Here is a 15,193-nt window from a genome sequence, read left to right as displayed (position 1 = left end):
CTGGAGACATGAGGGTCACACCATCCAGCCGCTCATGGGGGTATTGGTTGTGGAAGCCAGAAGAAGAGAGTTTCCAGAAGGGGGGACTTGCCAGCAGGGGCAGATGCTGCTATACCGTCAGGAAGATGGGGTGACTCATCTATGGAGGTTGGGGGGCCTGGCGGAAGTTGCTTCAGAGCCTCCACCAGGCAAGGAGCGAGCGGAGACTGGCCAGCGCTACAGCCGGTCGGCTGCTGGGGGAGGTGGAGAGGTGTGGCTCTGAGTGGAAGTTGTTTTTTACCATGGGGTGAGCCAAGCGTGTGTCTAGATGCTGGTGGTCAGGAGCCAGTAGAGAGAAGCTGAAGATGAAGGAGAACGAGGAAGGGTCTCCTACAGAGAGAGGAGGGCAGGAGAAACTCCATCCAGAGCATGCAGGCTTGGCTCGGGATTCCTCTTCCATCGCAGCAGGCAAGAAGGGTGCATCAGGGTAGAACATGAGTGAACGTATGAGTACATGCATAGGAAGAGATTGAGTATGTGGAATTGGCTCATGGAGGCTGGCAAGGCCCAAGATCTTCAGGTTGAGTTGGCAATTGGAGACTCAGAGCAGCCGATGGTGTAAGTTCCAGGCCAAGTCCAGAGGCCTGAGACCCAAGAGAACCACGGTATAGTTCCAGTTTGAAGGTGGGCAGGCTCAAGACCCGGGAAGAGCTGATGTTCCGTTTTGAGTCTGAAGGCAGGAAGCAGCTGGCCTTCCAGCTCCAGGCTGTCCGGCAGGAGGAGCTCCTTCTTACTAAAGCCTTCCTGTTCTGTCCAGGCCTTCAGCTGATTGGAGGGCAGTCTGCTTTCCCAGTGTTTTGATTTTGATTTGAATGTTACTGTCCTCCAGAAACACCCTCACAGATACACTCAGAATAACGTTGGAGCAAATATCTGAGCGCCCAAGGCCCAGTCAGGTTGACACATACAGCTAAACCCTGCAGAGGGAAAGGATGGGCAGGGTCGAGGAGGAGGCAGTTTTCTGATGGCATCTGGCGTCTCTGGGAAGAAAAATGCAGTGCCTTCCCGACAGAGACCGAGAGGTGGAGGGAAGAGATGGTGACGTCAGACATGGGGCGTATGGAGGGGGTCTGAGAAGGCCACGGAGGGCTGGGCACACATGGCCCTCAACACATGGATGGCCTGAGGACCTGGGGACCACGGATCATGACGCACTTGCACCTGCAACATGGGGGAGCGTGAGAGAAAGCATTCGGGCCCACCCTGTGCCGGCAGGGAGAGTGCCAGGCCACTGGGGCAGCAGGACAGCAGACTGGGGAACCCTTGTGAGCTGAGGCCCCGGTCACAGAGGCTCTGAAGTGCCGGGGCGGACAGGGGTCCGTGGCCGGAAGTACTGGGGCGGGCAGGGGTCCGCGGCCGGAAGAGCGGGGGCCGGCAGGGGTCCGCGGCCGGAAGTGCTGGGGCGGGCAGGGGTGCGTGGCCGGAAGAGCGGGGACGGGCAGGGGTCTGCGATTGGAGTTGGTGTCAGGGCACAGCCGTCACACTCCGTGAGCAGCGGTCTGAAGCACTGAAGTCTCAGACACGTGGACTGTGCACCTTTCAGTCTGGCACACCTGAGCAGAGTTAACCTTGTGTGCCTTTGTTGGGCAGGTGCTGTGGGTCCAGGGATGTTTGGTATCTGTCTCTGGTTTTCAATTGGAGTCCATTTTTTTTCAGTCTCTTGATACAAAGTACATCTAAATAACACATTTTTGAAAGAACAGTGCATAACTAATGAGAGAAAGACATTAAAACCTGATGTTCTTACAGGTGAGATCTCCAGGTTATCTTCAGGGTTTTCATCAGTCTTGTCTCCTTGTTCTGTCACTTAATTCTCTCTCATCCTAGACTGGACACCTCCATTTGAAATTTTGTGTTCCCCCAAACATTGTCGAAAAGGTAATAAAGTGCTGTAATACCGTAGCCTACTGGGCTGCGTTGTGTCCTGGGATGGTGCTGGGCCAGCATCTGTGTCCTCCTGTCTCCACTGGACACTGGTGTTCTCCTGCAGGGCCCTGGGCACACCTGTCTGTAGGAACCGTGATACGGATGGCGGCTGGGTAGACAGCCTAGGCTGGCGAGCAGAGGTGGCTTGTGACATTCCTGAACTGCACCTGAGCTGTGATGCTGATGAAATCGTGGGTGCTGGGGTTGGAAGGGACCCTGAGCTCATCTGATGCCGTGGATGAGGGAGGGCTGGAAGGGACCCTGAGCTTATCTGATGCCGTGATGAGGGGGGCTGGAAGGGACCCTGAGCTCACCTGATGCTGTGGTTGAGTGGCTGAGACTCAGGAGCTTTCCTCACTTGGGTGCCTGCTTTCTGTTGGGACTTGAAATTTTAGTCTTTGAACTCAAAGCGGTGAAATTCCTGGTCCCTCCCGCTCTTCTTCCTTTCCCCTAGTCTCTTCCCTCCCTGACTTTTAAGCATGGCTGCCCACCTTGATGAGGAGTCTGGTGCCGTGCAGCTCAGGGTGAAGATGCTCTGACTGGCTGTGGTAGCCAGCGTGAAGATCCTCTCATGCTTTTACACGTCTGTGTGTGGATGGGTATGTGGTGGTATTTTGTCGTTTATTCTAACATAGGATGGTGCTAGGGTTTTTTTGTCGACCAGTGTACCTGGAAGTCTTTCTGTGACCGTGTGCAGGTCTCCCTGTGTTCTCATGGCCCTGCAGCGTTGTGTAGTTGGAATGTGCCCTGGTTCGCCTGCCCATTCCCCTGTGGGTGGCATCCCCATGCCTGTTCCCCTGCGGGCGGCGTCCCCGTGCCCGTTCCCCTGTGGGTGGCGTCCCCGTGTCTTGCTGCTGGGACAGCACTGCCATGAGCGTCCTTCCACACAGCTTCCTCACCAGCGCCCTTTCTACCCAAACCAGCAAGGGTTCCCAGTTTGTGTTGGAAAGCAGGGATCTCATCTCAACTTCAAACCCAGTAGTTAGATCAAGAGGCTGAGTGGTGGTGGGAGGGTAGAAGTCAAAGAGGTTAACAGATGAATTGAAAGTCGGGATTGTGTTGGTCCATACCTACATAACAAGTTCTGATTTGAAATCAGATTGTTTTCTTAAACTAGCATCACAATTGTGTAAAATATTCCGCTAGAAACAAACCCTGCTTTAGATGATACTGAAACTCTGTCTAGCTTCATACCCATCGTCAGTGTTCAGCATAGCTTAGTGCAGTCTCTCTCTCGTCCCCATCTCAGCCTCTGAATTAAAGAAGAACCTCTTTTTAAATTGTGTATGGCAACTCGAAGCAATTTGTATTAACTTACTGTTGGTCATGAACGTATGACAAGGTCTTGCTCTGCTACCCAGGCTGGAGTGCAGTGGCACAGTCATAGCTCACTGCAGCCTCAAACTCCCAGGCTCATGCAGTCCTCCTGCCTAGGCCTCCCAAAGTGCTGGGATTGCAGGCGTGAACCCCGTGCCTGGCTCATCTTTTTATTTAATTACATTAATTGAATAATTATATGGAAGGTATTGGAAGTACCTTTCTTTTGGTCACAGGCTCAAAGCAGTTTTGAATTTGTCTCAAGCCTTTAGATAAATTCTAAATTTAGAAGGGGAGCATTGACGGCTCAGTCACTTGGCCTCGTCTCCTGCGTGGATTCATTTTATATGCACTGGTGTATTGGATTAAATTTCATGTCCGCGTAGTGTTGACTAGGAAACACACTCTGATGTGTTTATAGTGAGGACATAGGTGGGGACTCAGGGCTCTAGCATATGCCCTCAAGCAGTTCTTAGGGTGAGTTGTAGACGCTAGGTCCCAGCATCTAGGAATGTGCTGTCCTACGTCTCATGTGAAGGGAAAGTGACTGGGGCAGATGTCAGGAGCCAATGCTGGCTGACCTCTGCCCCATACAGTCCTATCCTGCATCTGATGTGAAGGGAGAGTGGCTGGGGCAGGTGTCAGGAGCCGATGCTGGCTGACCTCTGCCACCATACATTTGCTTTAGAGTGAGGTTGTCACCCAGTAATAGTTGCTCTTGAAAATCCACAATGCATCGCACTCTCAGTTTTGATTTGTTCATTTTGTTTCAGAATGGGGGCTATAAGCACTGCTTTATCTCTGATTAGTTTTTTTCCTTCTAGTTCCAGTTATTCTTCAGATGCTCTGGATTTTGAGACCGAGCACAAATTGGACCCTGTATTTGATTCTCCACGGATGTCCCGCCGTAGTTTGCGCCTGGCCACGACAGCATGTACCCTAGGGGATGGTGAGGCTGTGGGTGCCGACGGCGGTGCTAGCAGTGCTGTCTTCCTCAAGAACCGAGCGGCCAGGTGAGCATTGCCCTCTTCCTCTCTGTCTGATCTCTAACACCAGTTAAAACTGAGCTTCCATATTTTTTGGTCTGTAAAGCCACATCCTGTCTCTTGAGCTTGAGGATATGTGTGTGCGCGCGTGTACAGACACACAAACCCGCCATATAAAGTGGCAGTGTTGCTGTAAATAAAGACTGAAAGGAACTCTGGAATCTACGTGGGTTGTTTAGTATTGATGTTCTGCCATTCATGTTTCAAGTTCTTTTCGCTGGTGCACTCCACGTGCAGTGCCAGCCCTCAGGTCTGGAAGCTCGTGGTCCTGTGGTGGGAGTTGAGCCACAGCTGTCCTACCACATGTTTAAGGAGGAAGGAATCTTGCGGATTACACATGGTGTTGTGGACGATCTCCATGTCCAGTTTCTTTTTTCTTTTTTTGAGATGGAGTTTCTGTCGCCCAGGCTAGAGTGCAGTGGTGCAATCTTGGCTTACTGCGAGCTCCGCCTCCCAGGTTCACGCCATTCTCCTGCCGAGTAGCTGGGACTACAGGCACCCACCACCATGCCCGGCTAATTTTTTTTTTTTGTATTTTTAGTGGAGATGGGGTTTCACTGTGTTAGCCAGGATGGTCTCGATCTCCTGACCTTGTGATCCGCCCACCTTGGCCTCCCAAAGTGCTGGGATTACAGGCATGAGCCACGGCGCCCTGCCCTTTTTTTTTTTTTTTTTTTTGAGACGGAGTTTCGCTCTTGTTGCCCAGGCTAGAGTGCAATGGTGTGATCTCGGCTCACCGCAACCTCCACCTCCCGGGTTCAAGTGATTCTCCCGCCTTGGCCTCCCGAGTAGCTAGGATTACAGGCGTCCGCCACCACACCCAGCTAATTTTGTATTTTTAGTAGAGACAGGGTTTCTCCATGTTGGTCAGGCTGGTCTTAAACTCCCAACCTCAGGTGATCCGCCTGCCCCGGCCTCCCAAAGTACTGGGATGACAGGCGTGAGCCACCACGCCCAGCCTAGGACCACCTATTCTTGCTGTACTTCACACAATTCCATCTTTACCAGCAACTTAGAAATCACTTTTAGAAAAGGGGAGGATTACATTCATAAATCACAGTTTTTTTATTTTCAGGCCTTTTTTATTTTTAGTTTATTTTAGCTTTTAACCACTTTTGGGTCATGGTGCCCAAAATAACCTGGAAACTATTTTGTGTTTACAATTTTAGAGGGAGTTCTTGGATCCCAGCTTAAAAATTCCTTTTTTTATATTAACAATTGATTCATTACAGCGGAAAAGGCATAAGAAAAGGGCTTGCCTTAAAATACTGTGTTTATTCCCAGATGAAGAGTTTGTGTTGGTCAAATGTAATCATTTTGTATTTTCTAGAAAAGATCTATGAACTTGCTGTCTTTTTTCTTCTTAGAACAGCGAAACAGCGCAGAAGCACAAACAAATCAGCTTTTAGTATCAACCACGTGTCAAGGCAGGTCACGTCCTCTGGCGTTAGCCACAGTGGCACTGACAGCCTGCAGGATGCTGTGACTCGACGGCCTCCTGTACTGGATGAGTCTTGGATTCGTGAACAGACCACAGTGGACCACTTCTGGGGTAAGTCCCTGGGAGATGCAAATTGCCCCACCTACGGTTGGAGTGTCTCTCAGTTTATGCTGGGGAGAGGGAGGCTATGGCCAGGTTGTCGGTTTGCAGGGATTATGCTGGGGAGAGGGAGGCTGCGGCCAGGTTGTCGGTTTGCTGCATGACTGGTTGGGAGGAGCATCAGTTAGGTTTCAGGCTTGTCCTCAGATTTGATCAGGACGCTCCTTGGAAGCTGCTTCCATGTGTGCCTTGTCAGGTTGTCATTGGGTTATGCTAACGTATAGGGACTAGTTGTAATGGGGAGATTAAGCAGCAGGTAGTAATCTTACAACTCTGTTTCTTATAAATGCATTACTTTTGTAGAATGTTTGAAAAAAGACAATCCAAAAACGTACCAGTGTGTTTCCAAGAAAGCTCTAAGCAATGAAGCAGCCAGGGTTAGAGAGTTGTTAGACAATGCTGCAGGGTGAGGCGTTGGCACTCAGACTTGGCTGACGTGGGGTCTGGGCAGTGGGAGCCACAGCCTGGCTGGGGAGAGCGTAGGGTCCCAAGGCTGTGCAAGGAGAGGGAAGCGTGGTAAGGGATGCCCAGCCGCTCATCTTTGTTCAGTTTATGTTCTGGTTGTCCCGTTTGAGACAATTAGAAGATCCAGATTAGTTCCAGAGATCATGTGTGCTAATTTTGAGAAGACTTGATATTCGTGTTTGTTCTGTTTTGCTCAACTAGTGAGAGTGGTTACCAGGCAACAGAGAGGCATCTGCTGCTGAGGTTTGTGCCTCACTGAGCGGGCTGTGAGAAGACGGGCATTCCTCTCCTTCCCTCATGTTCTGCTTCCCTCCGTAGGCCAGGTGCTGTGTGTGCTGCCGTCTCTCTGTATTTTCTCCAAAGACAAGTTTTCACCTTCAGTCGGAAGATGGTATCTGCATATATCTGGAGGCATTTTAGGAAATGAACCGTGGCCAGTGCCATAATGCTGATTTATTAACCATTGTAACCTTTACATTTTTTAAATGGGTTTTGTTCTTATTTGATAAGTTGAGCTCAAAAGCAAAAATGTGTGGTTTTTTTTTTTTTTTAGGTCTTGACGATGATGGTGATCTTAAAGGTAATTATTTTCATCCTTTTACTTTCATACACTTTTCAAAATAGAAGTTTTAGTTAAGTATCTGCAGACTGTGATAAACAGGTTCCATCTACCATCTACTGTTTAAAAACTTTAGGTGGAAATAAAGCTGCCATTCAGGGAAACGGGGACTTGGGAGCCGCCGCTGCCACCGCGCACAACGGCTTCTCCTGCAGCAACTGCAGCATGCTCTCCGAGCGCAAGGACGTGCTCACGGCGCACCCCGCAGCCCCCGGGCCTGTGTCGAGAGTTTATTCTAGGGACAGGAATCAAAAACGTAAGTCTCAGTCCTTTACAACTCAAAAAAAGATGTATTGTCCAAATTAAATGTTTCCTTTCTATAAGACCCAGTGTCTGCAGTATTTGTCTTGGAGACTTAAACTCAAAATTATCCCTTGAAAGTGTAGGAAGTACACCCCAAATCAGCGTCATCCTGCCTGTCCTGTTTCAGCTTACGTTTTATGTGGTTAGTAATTTTGTACCTAAAAGTATTTGAAATTCTATAAATCTGGACTTGAGGTGAGCAAAAGAAAGTTTCTATGTAAACGAAACTGTTAAACCTACAGTCAGTTTCAGATGCACACCCTGATTTTTATAAGGCAGCGTGGATGTTCATGCGTGCTGAAGGAATGGCTTTGGGACGTTGCTCTGGTCGGTCCTGTGAAGTGTTTATGCCAGTGTTCCTGTCAGGAAACCATTGCCCATGTTTGGTGCCCCGTGCTTATGGTGATGGAGGGGCCTTCGGAGAACATCTGGGTCTAGGAAGGACACGTGGCTCTGGTTTGTTCTGGGACAGCAGCAGTCATTGCAGGGAACCCCCTGACGTGGACAACCTCTGTCCTTGGGCTTCCCTCAGCGGGGACTGGGAAAGAGTGTGGGCATCCCTGTGGGGGCCCCCTCCCAGGTCTGCAGGAGAGACAGAGCCACAGGCCCCTCTCCGGCTTCCAGGCAGGACTGCAATGCCCTGAGGGGCTGGGAGTCTGTGTCCTTCGTTATTGCCTGGCCCGGGATCTCTCTCACCTGAGGCAGGAAGAGGCTGGGACCCTCGGCTGGGCAGGGTGCTGCCTCGTTCTCGAGCCCTTGGCACTTTGTCCTTTGAAGCCCTCATTCTGCTGTGCTTGGAGGTGCTGGAAGCCTCAGGAGTGCAGGGCCGGGTCTGTCTTACCCACTCCAAGCCTAGCTATGCCCAGGACATGGGACGTTCGTCCAGTATTATTCAAATGACTGGACATAATGAAGGATGGCAACAGGATGAAGGCTTCTGCCCTAAGATTTCTAGCATCTTGTTTTTACCAGCTTGTCTTCGTGGCCCTCACTTGTGGTTGTGTCTGCTGTGGTGTTGTGGACACTGCTATTGTTAATGCCACACAGTAAGAAAGTGTGAAAGGGGCCGGGAAAGGTGGCGGTAGCAGGGCGGCACGTGGGTTTCCCTCACGGCACTGTGCACGGTGCCCGCTTGGGTTCCTCCACGTGGACCAGCACCGCTGAGTGCCCACTCTGCGCCAGGCACTGTTTGTGGTGGTCATGGCAGCTCGCTTTTTACCAACAAGCAAACTGGGGCTCAGCCAGCTCAGGAAGCTCGCAGGCAGGTGGGGGAGCCTGGAGCTGAGCCCAGGTGTCTGACCCAGGTGTTCCCCCTTAGCTGCCTGCCTCTATGAGCACTTGGCACCCCACAGCCCCGTGGGGTTGCTGCACGTGAGCCCTCGCATAGCTTATGCGACATGCACAAGGATTCTCTGTATTCAGGGTTTATTGAGGCTGTGTTTTGAAGCATGCCATTGATAGGCTGAACATAACATTTTTCTTAGAATAAAAGCACATTCCATACACTCTACTGTGGCAGAATAAGGAGGTTCACAGATAATTGAGAGAAGCTACCAAACTGTGCTGTCTTCTGAAGGCCTCCCTAGGCGTGTTGTAGTAAATGTGTGTTTCTTTATGACTGACAGAATTTTGGGGATCAGGGCCCAAGCTTAGCCGTGCAGTTGAGTGTGTCTTTAGATGGAAAAGACATTGGTGTGGTGTGGATTGTAGCTTCCCGAAACTCATGGTACCTGCCCGCAGACGTCGGTCTCGTGGTGCCTCCCCACAGATGTTGGTCTTGGGTGTTTTGGGGGAGAAAACAAGCCCGATCCTTCCCGCAGGGCTTCTGGGCTTCACACCTGCCTTGCCCTCTCAGATGAAGGCCAGAACTTGTGCGGCCCACGTTAGTGTTCACCCTGTATTAGAGTAAAATATGTTTATCAAAGAACATTGGAAAATCAGGCACAAAGAAGAAAATAAAAATCACCTACAAGCTGCCACACCAGAAAAGAACCACACTTCCAGAAATTTCCTCTCTACGTACTTGCAGTCAGATTGCATGAATTGGTTGCATAATCATATTTATTTAAAATAAATACGGCTTTCCTCAAGTATAACTTTTCTCTCCATATTTTCTTTCTTTTTGTTTTCGTGTGTGTACTAATTGTAATTCTCTCTGTAAAGTCTTTCAGTAGTACAGATAAAGTAAGTCCTTTCCGCCCACCCAATCAATCCATCTCCTCCCAGGGGAACCACTGCTAATGATAATCGTTGAATGGGAATTCTTACGCTTTTTAAAATGAGGTAAAATTCAGATAACATGAAATTAACCATTAAAATGTACGGGTTAGGAGTAGTCAGCCTCCCCAGTGTTGCATGACTGTCCTGGGATTCTCTTATGCACCTGCAGAACTGTGCAGTTTTAGCTTTGTTTTTCCTTAAATGCCATCACAGTGTATGCACAGTTTAGCCTTTCTTTTCATTTTATATGTTAATTGAGATTAACTTTATTCTTTTTGATGCCTGTACAGTTTTTTGTTTTTGTTTTTGTTTTTGGGACAGAGTCTTGCCTTGTTGCCCAGGTTAGAGTACAGTGGTATGATCTCAGCTCACTGCAACCTCCATCTCCCGGTTTCAATCAGTTCCCCTGCCTCAGCCTCCCGAGTAGCTGGGACTATAGGCGCATTCCACCACGCCCGGCTAATTTTTGTATTTTTAGTAGAGTTGGGATTTCACCATGTTGGCGAGGCTGGTCTTGAACTCCTGGCCTTGTGATTCACCTGCCTCGGCCTCCCAAAGTGCTGGGATTACAGGCGTGAGCCACCGTGCCCTGCCCAACGCACATTGTATCTTCTGAAGTGAGAGGTGGCACATGGCTGTAGTCCCAGCTACTTGGGAGGCTGAGGCAGGAGGATCGCTTGAGCCCAGGAGGTCGAGGCTACAGTGAGCTGAGATCGTACCCCAGCACTTCAGCCTGGGCAAGAGTGAGACCTGTCTCAAATCAATAAATTAAAAAATAGGCTGGGTACTGTGGCTCATGCCTGTAATCCCAGATCTTTGGGAGGCAAAGGTGGGAGGATCACATGAGGCCTGGAGTTTGGGACCAGCCTGGGCTGTAACATAGCAAGACCCCATCTCTAAAAAAGCAGAAACAAATTAGCTGGGCATGATGGCATGTGCCTGTACTCCCAGCTACTCAGGAGGCTGAGGCAAGAGGATCACTTAGGCCTGGAGTTCAAGGCTGCAATGAGCTGTGATCATCCCACTGCTAGGCGACAGAGAAAGACCCTGTCTCTAAAAAAAAAATTAAGAATAAAAATAATAAATACCAAAGGAGGTGATTCTGGAGGTAATTCCGGTGCTCCGGTGTCCCATTCTTAAGCTGGCGGGTCAGAGGCCATGAAGCAAATGGCTGTTTGGCAGTATCTGAATGTGGTAGTATATGTGTAAACAGCATTGGAGTGAAGTGGCCGCGGCTTGGGTACTCTGTAGATGATTGCTAGTGCGTCAGCGGAGCTGGCGGCCTTCCCCGGGGGTTACCCCGCAGCCCCCTCTCCGGGGTCCCCTGGGGGTTACTCCTCAGCCCCCTTTCCAGGGTCCCCCGGGGGTTACCCTGCAGCCCCCTCTCCAGAGTCCCCTGTCCACCACCAGTTGGGCTCTTCCCCGAGTGATTATCTTTGGTGTCCATTCTAAAAGTGCCTGACATAAGTAATTTAGCTACTTGATTTATCAGGAAGTAGATGTTGGCTTTATGGGAAGAAATAACGCGTGTTCATGGTTTTTTAATAGGCGGTGCATCTTTCTACGTGAATAGGATTTTGTGGCTGGCCAGATACACTGCGTCATCTTTTTCATCATTTTTAGTTCAACTTTTTCAAGTGGTTTTAATGAAGCTCAATTATGAATCAGAAAATTACAAATTGAAAACTTATGAATCAAAAGATTATGAATCCGAAAGCTTTAAGTCAAAAAGCCATGAATCAAAAGGTATTTAAATATTTTTTCCCTCCTTCTTCCACCAATCGCTTTCACGGTGGAGAAAGCACTGTGCTTTTCCTCGCCAGGCGCCTCCCTCACTGCCTCCTCCTGCAGTCTTGGTGCTGGCTGTCTCCTGGCTTCCCCCTCTGGATCTTGCATCTCTGGGAGCTTGTGGAACTTTTCCTTTGTTCTGTGTGTAGTTCGGTTCTCTCAGAGCTGATCAGTGTTGAAACATCTCTAAAGTTATTTCTTAAATGAAAAGTTAATGTGCTCAACTTTTGATTTTTATTACCTTTTTAAAGCAAAAACTTTACCTGAGTGGTATTTAGAACCTATTTTTTGAGAATTTTTTTTTCTTTGAGACAGAGTTTCACTCTTGTTGCCCAGGCTGGAATGCAATGGCACGATCTCAGCTCACTGCAACCTTCGCCTCCTGGGTTCAAGCGATTCTCCTGCCTCAGTCTCCCGAGTAGCTGGGACTACAGGCGCCCGCCACCACGCCTGGCTAATTTTTTGTATTTTTAGTGGAGACGGGTTTCACCACATTAACCAAGATGGTCTTGAACTCCTGACCTCGTGATCCGTCCGCCTCAGCCTCCCACGTGCTGGGATTACAGGCATGAGCCACTGCGCCCGGCCCAGAGAGATTTTAAGCTGATGTTTGTATGTTTGGGCTGCGCACAGGATTCAGCCAGCGGGTGGGGGGTCTTTCCCATCTCTTCTCGTGGCCCGGGCCCTGTCACCTGCGTGGTAGGAGCCATCAGCTGCGTGAGCTCTGTGGAAGTGGCTAGCCTAGCACATACTCTGATCATGGCGACTTCATCAGGGTGTGAGGAGCGCTCGAGCTTGGCGTCGTGAGTTCTCTAAGCCTCTTTTGCGTGTGTTGCAGCTCATGCCAGTTACTGTGGGAGAATGAATGTGAGAGAGATTCTCAGAGAGGATGGCCACCTCAGTGTAAATGGGGAAGTGCTGTGTAAGTATGGCTTCGTTTTCCTGTGGGCGTCGGTCGTGGAGTTGGTCCCACACGCCGTCACGTTAGGCACTAGCAGAGAATGAGCAGCCCGTGTGACATGGTGGTCCTCACTGATGACGACGGGCTGGTGGAGCTGCTGCTTAAGCCCCCATCACAGAAGCTCATAGCCACCAGATTGCATTTGCTTTGATTGTTAACTGTCTTGTGTGTAATTGAGTTTCCTAGTTTTTCAGACTGCCGTTGCTGTGCACAGCTGAGATGGACAGAGTTTGCTTGTGAATCCGCCACATTCACTGCTTGTCACCCACAGGCGACGACTGTAAGGGCAAGAGGCACCTTGACGCGTACACAGCCGTCCGCTTGCAGTCGCCACGGCCGCCCAGGCGGGCAGGGACCCTCCAGCACATCTGGGCGTGTGCAGGTTGTCTCTCGCCCTGTCTCCGTCTCATCCCACCCCGTCACCACGCTATTTGTGCCTTGTGTGGTTTGTGCTTGGAATTCAAGTGCTTTAAAGTCTTGCTGTAAAAACTGACAGGAATAGTATTAACTTTGGTTTAAAACAGGGTGAATCTGTCTCGAAAAGATTCCTTGTAAATTGATTTTTTGGAGATGGAGTCTCACTCTGATGCCCAGGCTGGAGTGCAGTGGTGCAATCTTGGCTCACTGCAGCCTCCACCTCTTGAGTTCAAACAATTCTGCCACAGCCTCCTGAGTAAAGGATTCTTTTTGTATTTTTAGTAGAGACAGGATTTCGTTATGTTGGTCAGTCTGGTCTTGTACTCCTGACCTCAGGTGATCCGCCTGCCTCGGCCTCCCAAAGTTCTGGGATTACAGGTGTGAACTACCACACCTGGCCTCCTTGTAAATTTATTTAGTATGAGTTAAACATTTGAAAAGGAATTTATTTGAGGTGAGATTGAAAGTCGAGAAAAGGTGAGTCCCTGCTCACCCCGCTGTGCAGGAACTGGAACTGGGACTCACCACGGCTGCACCTCTGCCCTGTGCCGCTTTAATGGTTGCTGTCTGTGCCCCGAAGCTTACATGAGCACATTACTTGTTTCCAGTCTACACTCAAAACTTTCTGCCTTTTTTGGCATCTTAAAAAAAAGTTTCAAAAATAATTGTCTCACCTGCTAATTAATCAACATAAAGCAATTGATTTTTCTGTTAAATTCTCATAAGCCGTACTTCTTTGCATGCCAACCATGTTGTAATTACATAGTTGCAGGAATTAACATGCAAATGTTAAGTCAGTGTGAGGAGAGAACCACCCACCATGAGATCTGGAACAAAACTTACTTTGGGAGGCTGAGGCGGGTGGATCACTTGAGGCTGGGAGTTCAAGACCAGCCTGGCCAACATCGCAAAACCCTGTCTCTTAAAAAAAAAAACTGGAACAAAACGGATTTCATGAGCAGTTTCCTGCTTTTTGGAATGTGAGGTTTGATACTAAGTTGATTGTGGTGCATTCCATCATCCGGCAGTGCCATGTTACCCTTCTGAAACACTTTTTCACTAGAAAATGTTAGCCTTTAGAATAATGTAAATTTTGGTCTTTGAGTAATTATTTTCTCACCTAGAGCATGTGAACTGCAGGTGTCTATGGAATTTCAATCTGCTTTAAAATATGGTACTATCTTTCCAATATAAACTGTGCTGGCACCAATGGCCAGTATTAAAGGGTGGCTCCAGCCGCCGCCCCCGGGGTTTCGTAGGGGATATCTGCATTGTACATCTGAAGTATCTGCAGGCAGAAGTGAGTGAAAACTATTAAATATAGAACTGAGCTTTTCTTATGGTAATGTCAGTGTGGTATTGCCAACACGTACAAGAGTTATTTGGTTTTCGTGTTTCTTGAGGAGACTCGACCCACTGACGTGGGCTTTGGTGGAGTGTGTGGTGTGGGCATCCCCGCCGTGCTGTCAGTGCAGAGGCTGGTCTCTGGCATCTGTCTGCAGCCTCACACATCTTCTCTGCACAGGTTACTTCTTGCTGCAGACTCTGCGCAGGATCGGAGCTGCGGGCCGGGCTGTGTCTAGGACGGCGTGGTCGGCCCTTTGGCTGGCCGTGGTTGCTCCAGGTGGCTATTTTGGGTTTCTGTGTTGCGTTCTCTCCAGAGCTTCTGGCAGCTAAGCACCTGCACTCGATGATTTACCTAACCAAGTAAAAATCTCGTGTAGGCTCTCATGCTTTGACCCTTGGCGTCACGTGTCTCGTTCCTCATGGTGTAGCAGTGTTAACTGACTCTACTTGCTGCATGAGCGCCCTTGGTTTCTCTGGGGTTGGGTCTGGGGTGAGTCCGGCTGCTCGAGTGCCCTGTGCAGGGCACAGAATGCATGGATCTGGGGCTTCCTCTCCTGCATCCTGTCCTGCGTGTGCATCAGTGTGACACGTTACCGCCTCGCCTCTCCTGCATCCTGTCCTGCGTGTGCATCAGTGTGACACGTTACCGCCTCGCCTCTCCTGCGTCCTGTCCTGTGTGTGCATCAGCGTGACACATTACTGCCTCGCGTGGCAACTAGCATCATGGAACTTCTTCACCTCCAGCTTCATCTTCATGTGCTTCTTGCTTGGCCTTCACAGAAACAGTCCATTTAGGAGCTTGGTTTTCCTGAGAACGTTTCCTTAGAACGTTTGGTGTTTTTTCTTGTAGGGAAGGCAGCCTCCGGAGTGTTCTGGTGGCTGGGGATTGGATGGTACCAGTTTGTTACTTTGATTTCTTGGCTGAATGTGTTTCTTCTTACCAGGTAAGGAAATGGATATCATGTCAGCTTGGTGCTTTAAAGAACCAATTTTGTGCCAGTAGCAGGCTCTCATTTGATCTGTTATTTTATAAGGATTTAGCTTATGTTCACATAGTGTTTGTATGTTTTACAAAAGTGCCTTTATATTCTTATTTTTCAAACCAACCTGTGAGATAAGAAAGGCAGCTATCATTAAGGAAAACA

General features: G+C 49.3%; 1 protein-coding gene across 44 annotated transcripts in view; it reads left to right on the top strand.

The window, feature by feature from the left end:
* Positions 1-15,193, top strand: part of SUN1 (Sad1 and UNC84 domain containing 1) — a 55,464-nt gene that overhangs the window by 18,292 nt on the left and 21,979 nt on the right. For 8 of the 44 annotated variants that reach the window (XM_033194470.1, XM_033194467.1, XM_033194441.1 and 5 more), the window contains 9 exons: positions 4,107-4,295; positions 5,696-5,880; positions 6,947-6,973; positions 7,089-7,268; positions 11,084-11,281; positions 12,162-12,245; positions 12,556-12,666; positions 14,227-14,325; positions 14,899-14,992. In XM_033194470.1, coding sequence (XP_033050361.1) covers positions 4,107-4,295; positions 5,696-5,880; positions 6,947-6,973; positions 7,089-7,268; positions 11,084-11,281; positions 12,162-12,245; positions 12,556-12,666; positions 14,227-14,325; positions 14,899-14,992 — 1,167 coding nt within the window. The remainder of the gene's footprint in view (positions 1-4,106; positions 4,296-5,695; positions 5,881-6,946; positions 6,974-7,088; positions 7,269-11,083; positions 11,282-12,161; positions 12,246-12,555; positions 12,667-14,226; positions 14,326-14,898; positions 14,993-15,193) is intronic. The other 36 variants (XM_033194477.1, XM_033194476.1, XM_033194453.1 and 33 more) reach the window with 6 other exon arrangements.

Source organism: Trachypithecus francoisi, unplaced genomic scaffold, assembly GCF_009764315.1.
Source record: "Trachypithecus francoisi isolate TF-2019V2 unplaced genomic scaffold, Tfra_2.0 Lachesis_group4, whole genome shotgun sequence".
NCBI lineage: Eukaryota > Metazoa > Chordata > Mammalia > Primates > Cercopithecidae > Trachypithecus > Trachypithecus francoisi.
Note: the sequence above shows the minus strand (reverse complement) of the source record. Positions and strands in the feature narration are given on the sequence as shown.